The following is a 9,995-nucleotide window of genomic DNA, read 5'->3' on the forward strand; positions in this document are numbered from 1 at the left end:
TCCGGGTTGATAATTTGTATGGGAAAGTCAATTTTTTCCGATTTCGTGGTTGAACCCGTAGTAAAAATTGCTCAGTATGATGAATATATATATATATATATATATATATATATATATATATATATATATTCACATCGTAAATTATTGCAAGTATTTAGAAAAACACCCTGTACAGAAAAAAATACATATCAAGTTTGAATAACCCTGAAGCACCCTTGAACGTGTTCATACACAACGTATGACGTTAAACAAAAAATAACATCTTAATTTTGCATTGTCTTCAATAAAAACAATTTGCGTTAATGACAAACACGTCCCAATTAAAACGATTGTTCCATCTGTTCAGTCAGCAAGCTTACACATCCAGTTACATATTCAAAAAACAAGAGAAAATCAACCTTAATTATAAGATTTTAAATGTCACTCAGAATCATACGTTTGTAAATATATCTTTGCCAGCAGTTCAATCAACAAACTTACATCTTCAGTTCATTCGTCAAAAAACAAAATACATTATGTCGTATTATGAAAAGAATAAGGAACAATCCAGATTCAACCAATTGTAAAGATGTTTGCCAGCAGTTCGCAAACTTACTTCTGTTAACACAGATGCAACGGGACCTCTGTTTGTTCAACGCATATATAAATAGTAGTGGCGGTGAGAAGGGATGTGTATAGTATATACCGTTTGGTCAATAAAAGACCAGCAAAATGCTGTCTTTCGCTTTGGTATTACTCGTCGCTTCGGTAAGTCTTTTTCTATTTTACTTTTTTCTTCATATTCCAAATTAGCTAGCGTATTTTTGTCGATTTAATTTGTTGTGAGATTTGGATAAAAAATGTATAAGTTTGAAGAGCACTTTAGTTTGGTTGGAATAAAGACGAAATACAAGTTTAGGACAAAAAATATACATAAACATTCCATACGGTTAAATTTCGCGTATGGGATAGTGCAAATCCGCGTAACTAGCACTGGTAGGTAAATACTGCGTATCCAGACAACGGCAAACTTTACAGGAAAAGCTTAAAACGTAGTAAGTTTATTTACTTACTTACTTACTCTGTTGGCTCAGCGACCCAAAATGAGACTTGGCCTCCGACACAAGACAGCGCCACTTTTCTCGGTCCTGTGCGACCTCTCGCCAATTGTCGACTCGAAGCTCGCGCATATCCGCCTCTACCATGTCGCTCCAGCGATACCATGGGCGTCCGATAGGACGTCCTCCTGCTAGGCCACCCAGGTACGCTCTTTTTACGTTCCGATCGTCGTCCATTCTCTCAAGGTGGCCCAACCAACGGAGTCTGTGGGCTTTACTTTCTCCCATGATATTAGGTAGTAAGTTTATTATTATGAAATCTATTTGTTCCTTTTTTACCTGATAATCACCTTTAGAAAACACGATCCAATACTTTCTGTGTAAAAAAGAGAAAAGTAACCTTCACAATAATCAAATTACAAGGTTTTAAGTTTGCCTTTGTGCAGTATTTACCAGTGCTAGTTATTCGGATTTGCACTATCCCCAACGATAGGGAACTATCTATCTAAGCATACAAATCTGAGAAATATATAAAAACGACCCGACTGGTTTGACAGCTTACTGACAAACAGGGGGTGTAGCCAAGATGACAATAGCTTATCGACAAACGTCAACCGAAAAGTAAAAAACGTATTGGGATGTCAGATGCGAACGAAAAGTAAAGTCATTTTCATACATTATTCAAGTTTCGATAAACGACTCAGGTACGCCTTCAGATGTAATAATACTCGTACTGGTCTCAATGAATACAATTTTATTCGTAAACACACAAACAGTCAATAGACATACATACATAAAAGAGAATAAAGTGTCACGAAATAGCCTCATCTGAGCATGTTGCTGGCGACTTCCAGCGCTGATCTACCGATGAGACCATCAAGTGAGAAATAATCACGGAAGATAACAGACAAAATGAAAGAAACATACATTGCACAAACCTAAAGATACCTGGCAAGCGCTGTAGTAGCGTAAGTGCTGACAAATTATGAAGTTGCTTCGGTTTAGTAGAATAAGCGATTTGCAAATTTACCGCCGCTTTCGCATATACCTTATTTAAATTATACCAGATATACTAGGTTCCTATAACCTATAGGTTCTGTGTGTGCCAAAGTGCGCCATTATTATGCTAAAAATTTTAAACCTCGCACTATTAAAATGCTCGCCAAATATCGACAGCGGCTTGGAAATGTCAGGACTATTTTTGGATTTCCCCGAACGCGTGTGAAATAGTGTCCTGCTGCTGACGTCTCGGTTACAGCTCTAGAGTGACAACGTTGCGCAATTTTGTCGGCATTTTTTATGTAACTGCATCATTGTAAAGAAAGGCTGAAGGAAACTGAAACATTTTACCTTTTACATAATGTATGATGTATGTATACCTACGATATAAACGTAAAAGTAATAGTATGCAATAATTGTTAGTTTATTATGGATCTATGACAATACGAATGAAGATATTCTTGTCGCAAACCTATTCATTATTATTTTTTATATCTTAGAAACTATAATTTGCCAGTTTTTGTAGAACATAACAATATTCGTAGTTCCAATTTTAACATTTTATTTATATTAGAAAGCGTTACGGTGAATAGGGTTGAAATGAAACACTTAACCAAAGAGGACATAGGTTGCACTTAACAAATTTATTTTGCGTTATTTACAAAAAAAAATATTTGTTTCTCCTGAAGTTTAGAACGTTTGCGTGATTCGTTAAAGATAAATAATATTTTTATTAATATAAAGTTAATAACAAAAGCAGAAAAAGACCAAAACTAACAAAATTAAATAAACCTACTTGATAAGTTTTGGCATACTGAAAACTTTATTCACTTAGAGCCAATATGCGGGAATTACTGCAGCAAATACCCCCAATTCAACTGCAATTCGGATCGACAACCACACACGTAATTGGCATCATGCAGATGCAGATCCCCCGTGAGTTATGAAAACTGTTGCCCGCCTGACAGGCAAAGCCGGTATCCGATATTTCCCGATGATTGTTAGTAAAAAGCTTTGTTGGTGTAGTTGATGATTTATTTTATTGAAAACAAACTATTCTGTTGTCAATAGACAACAAAGAGTCTAACGTGAAAACTAAAATCAACGTACCTAAACTAACCACGAGTTTATAAGATTTGATTTTTTTTTTTCTAAGCATGGTACTAGGGTTAGAACTGGTGGTAGTTTTTGACATTAATAAATGCTTTGGAAAAAGTCTAAATTAAAGACTAACTTTCATTCAAATACCCACCTATACAAAAGCGATAACGAAGTGAATTTAATCTTTAATGTTCGTGGCAGGACTTCAAAATTAAGAATCGGATTACAGAATACTGCTGAATTTGGCCATAATGAGCCCATTATGTCCAAATTGTGTTTTTTTTTTACTTTTTATAAATTGTTATAGTGTACAGATGTCTTTTAAGTGTGCTTGTATGGTTTGGCCCCCATTTCATGCGTATTGGGGGATGAGTCAGATTAAAAAAGGATCCTTTATTTATGATAGCTAAGGGTATGCTAAATTTCACACCAACTTATACATGTTCAATACAAGTCGGCTATAACGAAATACGGGAAATTCAATGAAAGGCCCTCTTTTGAATAAAAACGCAATCATTCTTGAAACGAAATTGTATTTATTTCAGAGCGCGTTCGCCGCGCCATCAGTCTCTGTATCCCAATATGGAATCAACGAGATCGCTCCAGTCCGTGACAACGGCAGACTCGTCTCCAGGTAACTAAGCAACATTAAAAAAAGTAGGTTATTGTTGTTCTAATCAGTCCCCTTTCAGAACCCTTTCATCCCTTGCTTACCAATCTACTATTGTTTTTCACGTACGTAACGTGTCTCTTCATGAAAGTTCCTATGCAGGGTGGTCAGATATCTCTGTAGGTGTACAATGAAAATAAACGCGCAAAGCTTGACGCAGATGTCAGTATAATTGTTAAAAAAAAACATATCATTTACCTATGCCAAATCCAAAGAAACATAAACCACAGACTTTTTTTAGGTTTCTGACATAACAAAATAATTGATAATCTGTGGGTTTTTAATCTTATGACCTATGCAGTCAAACGATCTTCGACATTTCAAGGAAAATTAATGAATGGCTTACAGTAATTTCCGCGTCTGCTCAGAAAATTAGGCGATTGAGGGCGCGAGTAGTGGTTATCTCGTTCATGCTGTAAATTTTTAAATTAAATCATTTTATAGCTATAAAAGGAATATTGTAACGGTAGTTATTTTTCAGGGTAATTTCTGCAAGTCGGCATCCATTGATCATTGTGCTTATTTGTGTGAATGACTGGGTTTTCAAATTTAAGACTCCTCTCTGTTATGGTACTCTTATTATATAACAGAGAGGAGAATTTATTATGAGAGGTATATTATAAATTATAAACTAACAATCCTAAGCGTCACACTTGCTGTCCAGGGTCATTTTTGCGATGGTCAGATTCCAACGACGCTAAATTGTAATTGACACATGCCTCCATAGTTCAGCGTCCAGATGAACCGTGTTTATTGTTCTCAGGACATTTTAAAAACTCCCTGGGTATAATAAAATAAAGAGGAACTCTTTGTCGGGGACCTGACGCGAATGGCATCTATCTTAAGAACCTTCAGAAATCTGTATGACATACCGTTGAATTTATAAATAAGTTATCACACATTATCATACCAAATATCCACTTCTTAGCCTTATCAGAAGTGTTAAAAAATAGCGTCACGTATCCTATACTTTTCTGGACGGCTTTCTCGTTACCTCTATCCCTTTCATTTCTGCACTATCCTAACTAGCAATTGTTTTCTTAGCTACGTGACCGACCGTTCCTTCGAGATCGTCGACGGTGGTGACACCAACATCTACATCCTGACTGTGCAACAAATCCTGAACGACCTCGCCAACCAAAAACGACGCCGCCAGCCAAGCCCTGGCCGTGTCTCAAACCCTCGCCGCTCTCGGAGAGCTCGCCACTGGCATCCCTGGTGACTCTTGCGAGGCTGCTGCCGTAAGTCAAGTCCAACTTTGACCATTTTACTGTGGCAGTAAAAAATCGGCGCGATAGCAATTCTTGATTCGCATGGATGAAAGGTTGCGCCAATCAGACATAAGTGCACAGATCCCGCATGATATTTCGACACTTTTCTTTAAATATATAATTGAATTCCTCTGTCCTAGAAATTTGGTATAATGATGTAATATTTATTTCATTAGGTATAACAGTGACCCGTAATTTTACTTAACTGTGTCTACGTATTATTCTGTTTTTTTTTTTTCTTTTCATGTACCTAATACAGGGAAATGAACATTTATAGAAATATATGTAATACCAAAATCTACGTTCAGCATAATAATAAATGAGAGCCTGATAGCCACGAAGGGCGTTTCTCTGATTTTTTTTCATGAAGGCCAGCAGTTGTTAACTGCACTTTTTTACCTGAATTAGCCATGAAAGCTGAAGACGCTGGTTCGAATCCGGCACTATTGTAGAGGGCTCGGTCGCTTTTTTATTAATACTGGCATCAATTTCAGTTTATAAATGACTGTCCAGGTCGCCAACGCTGTCGCCTCCGGCAACGCCGGCGCCATCAGACAAGCCGTCGCCAACTTCGTCGGCCGTCTGCAATCCAGCATCGACCTGATTGTGCAACTCGCCAACAACCCTAACTCTGTCCGTTACGCTGTAAGTTCTGTTGAAGACTACATGAATAATTGAATAGTTGTATTTTTTTATGTATCATGTAACTTATATACTCAATCTCATCGACGGTCGTCACATCATATGACACAGGTCACATCACATCACAATGTGACTGCATGCAGTTTGTACCAACACACGGAGGACTCCAATATGTAAAAACACTGGGGTCCTACTTATCCCTTGGAGTAGGCCGTCGGCTCCCGGCCGATTACGTCATTTAAATTTGAAATTTGCTCAATTGAAATAAAACCAATATTCCAACGACTCAAAAATGATTTATGCCACTTGAAGAGTTATATTTTTCATCTTAAAACTAATATATACATTAAAAGGAAAAAAAAATAAAAAAAAACAACCCTTTTAAAATTTATGATTTTCGAAATGCCGCTAATGCTGATTTGGTAAATTTCAATTTTCAAAAAGCTGCAAATAGACTTTTTTATGTATATATTTGTAGTAAGTATATATAATTCCAGACTGGACCACGCTCCAACTGCGTTGGAGGCGGCAGAGCCTACCAATTCGAGGCAGCTTGGGATGCTATCCTTAACGCTGCTAGCCCATACACTCTCCCGTAAGTAACTTGAGATCATAATTCCGAATTCATCAATTCAGTTCATAGAATATGGTATATTCAATTTTTGTGTCACACTCCATCAACACCCTAATCAGTCTAATCAATTGTTTCGGTAAACACCTTGTAACCTTTATTTTATGTATGCCATCTTAAAATACAGTATTTCTTCTGTTAGGTTCCATACGCACTATGCGGCCAGCCGCGTGCGGTTGCGGCGGACCGCTTAGTGCGTTCAGTATTTATGGTTGCGGTTTCATACATTCTTAACCGTCATGCGGCTGTCCGCACGCGGCTAGCCGCTTAGTGCGTACGTAGCCTTAGAATCATCGACTCGTTGAAATAATACTCTCATAGAAATAATTTGAACCCATTGTTTTCTGACTGGACTTGATCTCTAAAACTGACCAATTTGCCGAACTGACTTTTCCATCCTTTTTTTTACCTGTAACCTGTCAACTATCACGTCATCATCCTCAGACTCGTGAATGCACTTTCACATGCATCTTCAGTAAAAGCCATTTTTTTATTTCAAAATTTTTCTTACTCCTCTTTTTCTGATTATCGAGCTTCATCTCTAAAACTCAGCCATGCGAGAACTTTTTGGCGAACTGAATTTTCTGTACTATCTCTTCATCCGTTCCGCTTATTTACTATCCTACCATGTGCTGTACTTAGGGATTGCAAACCGGATTGATTTTCAATCCGGCCGGATCCGGCCGAATTTTGGCCATAACCCGGCCGGATCCGGCCGGACCGTATCCGGTTTGGTAGGATATCAAAATTAATTAAATGACTTATTTTTCTAGTTTTTTTGCGTAATACGTATTCCTAAATCTATAATTTGAAGTTAATAAATAACTTCTTAATAATAAAATAACCCTTAGTAGTAAAAACTGTGACCTTGTCAATATCACTTAAAAACCCAAATATGAAATCGGTCATTTATTATATATAACCATTCACAAGTGCTCAAATTTTCGTTTACAATTATAAATTTGATTAGTTTCCAAAGCCCGGTAATGGGGTGTGGGGTGGAAATTGGAACTCCTTGAAATGACAAGTTTTCGTAACTGTTCCTTGATTGAATTCTTTGTAACGTTGACATCCATTCTAGTAAGAAAATAAGATATTTTACTATTAACCAAAATGATATTAAATTTTGCCCAAGAAAGTAGTAGTCAGTATGACTTAAAAAAATTACCTTTTTTTTATTTACAGAAAAGTATATTGGTCAAATTATAGGGAATGGAACACGACACGACGATCTCATGCGAAAAATAATAGTGTAAGATTGAAATCCATCGCGGAAAGGGACTCCTTAAGAAAATTTACATGGATCCAATAAAGAATTGGCTAGACGTAGAGTAGCATGTACCATTAAGGAAATTGCATAAGATTGGATGAAATTGTAAATACAAAAGATTCTCTCTCAAATTTGAATAGAAAATAAACAATATTTTATCATATATATATAAAATCGAAGTAAACTAAAGATTATCAATGTTATCATTTCATTTCATACATTCATTTTCAATACAAACTTATAATCTTATATTCATTCACACATGTAACACATATTGATTAGCCCAGCTCTTGTCGGTTGAGTACCGCCGACTTAATCCTGCTCATTTGTTTACTTGTAATCTCCTATCACAACATTATGACACTCTTTTCTTCTCTTTAGCTTAAATTACAAATGCCTTCCATGGCATCACCATCGTTTAATTTTTCCTTCTATTACAGTATTTATGTAATCGTCGTATCGTGCCACCAACATGAAAGGCAACTTCTGTTCCCAGTCATCGTCATAATAAATATATTTTTATTTAACTAAATTTAAACTTTTTCCTTCGTTTTATGCTCTGTTCAAGTTCATACCTCCCATCCGTCGCCTTTTCCTCATCTAAACCGCACAGTGCGTGCTGTATTTAGGCGTTTTTTTTTTTATTTGACCGGATCCGGTCCGGATCCGGTGATTTTTACCGGATCCGGTAGCTCCTGAAAAGTGCCGGATCCGGCCGGATTACCGGATCCGCCGGACCGGATTGCAATCCCTAGCTGTATTGCCAAGCTTCAGTGCAGCGCTTTCACAAACATCCTGTAGTAGAAACCGCCATTTGTTTAAAAAAAATAACAAATCCTTTTCTGATGATCGGACTTCATCTCTAAACCTATTATGCGAGTTCAATTTGCCGAACTGACCTTTCTCACCTTTTTTACCTACTCAGCTTATTTTTCTGTAACCTAACACCTGTTATGTCCCCTCCAGACTCGTGAACGAGGAGTACTGCGCCGCTAAGCGTCTGTACAGCGCCTTCAACAGCCGCAGCAACAACGTCGGAGCCGCCGTCACCGCCGCGTCCGTGCCACAAGTCGTGGCCGTCGTCCAACGCGCTCTGACCCCAGTTGCCAACGTGAATACTTTTAAAGTTCTTCCTATATAGCTCTTGATAAAGTGGTCATAGTGGTAGTGGTAAACAAACTACAGCACTTCTCTGATTTCTGTACTTCTAGGACTCGGAGGGAACTATAGAGTGCCGCTTTTATTTTCTTTAGGCTACTCTTATTTAACCACAAAGTCCGTTCTTCATAATTGTTCTTCAGTGTCTACAATAATCGCGTGATAGTGATGAACATACACGAACTTCTTATTAAACAAAGCTATGCACAAATACATGCCCCAACCCTACGAATATTTTTTTTCAAGCCGAGAAACAACTTGATTCTCTCATTTGTATGTTATCATTTCATGATAAAAGGAACATATAGATTACTATAATTTATGACATCCCCTCCACTCCAGGAAAGAAAATTCACAACACAAATCCCACGTGAGATGAACTACTGCGTAGGTTTCTAACAACGGCTTGCGGGCTAGATCCGACCCGGGAAAATTGCTGAATTACATACAATCCTGCCCGAAAAAGGGCTGGCCATGGCCCTGGGGTAAAAAATTATGGAGACCCCCAAGCTAATGATAAACTTTTTTATTTCAGTTCCTACGCGCTGTCGCTTCAGGAGCAAACCCAGCTCAAGCCGCTGCCATCGCCAAGTCCGCCCTCGTCCAAGCCGCCAGCGCTTAAGTGACCACCCATACATATCCCAGCCAACATATAGTATTTATATATAACCATGCCACTCGGCCATATACTCCTCCCTGAGAACACCTGATATAATATTAAAACATATATTACGCTTAGTGTCTCAGCTGAAATAGAAAGGATTTTATTTATTGTAAATATACGTTACCTATTTTATAACACCTTGAACTGGCTTTCATTTCGGTAAACGATTTTTTCTTTAATAAAGATGTATCCAACTTTCGGGCAATAATGAGTTCGTTTTATTTTAATTTTCATCTTTAACAAATGAACGCTTTTAAATACATTACATGAAGAATAAATTGAGCCTTTCCGAGGTAGTGTGCTGAAAATGTATATTTCATTTCTCATGCTCTGAAAGTGGGTCGTTGTTGTTCTAAAAAGTGTGCAGAAAATGATACGTTTCTGCTTTAGAGCACTGTACCTCCTAAGTACGTTTTTTTCTTTATTTTCTCACTATAAGCAATTAAAATGTTGGTTTTAAATGGATTTCCATTTTCATATTACCTTCAAATTCCTTAAATGACGATATTTTTTCCTAATTTGTTTATAGAAAGTACCTTAAAGAAATACTAC

General features: G+C 37.2%; 1 protein-coding gene across 1 annotated transcript; it reads left to right on the plus strand.

The window, feature by feature from the left end:
* The first annotated feature begins 639 nt into the window (after positions 1-639).
* On the plus strand, positions 640-9,649 carry LOC133524922 (fibroin light chain-like). Its single transcript, XM_061861078.1, is given in 8 exon segments — positions 640-747; positions 3,683-3,771; positions 4,852-4,948; positions 4,950-5,048; positions 5,592-5,723; positions 6,218-6,315; positions 8,588-8,732; positions 9,315-9,649. Coding segments are annotated over 8 exon segments (783 nt in total). The 5' UTR covers positions 640-711; the 3' UTR covers positions 9,402-9,649.
* The last annotated feature ends 346 nt before the right edge of the window (positions 9,650-9,995 follow it).

The sequence above is a fragment of the Cydia pomonella genome, chromosome 14 (assembly GCF_033807575.1).
Source record: "Cydia pomonella isolate Wapato2018A chromosome 14, ilCydPomo1, whole genome shotgun sequence".
Lineage (NCBI taxonomy): Eukaryota > Metazoa > Arthropoda > Insecta > Lepidoptera > Tortricidae > Cydia > Cydia pomonella.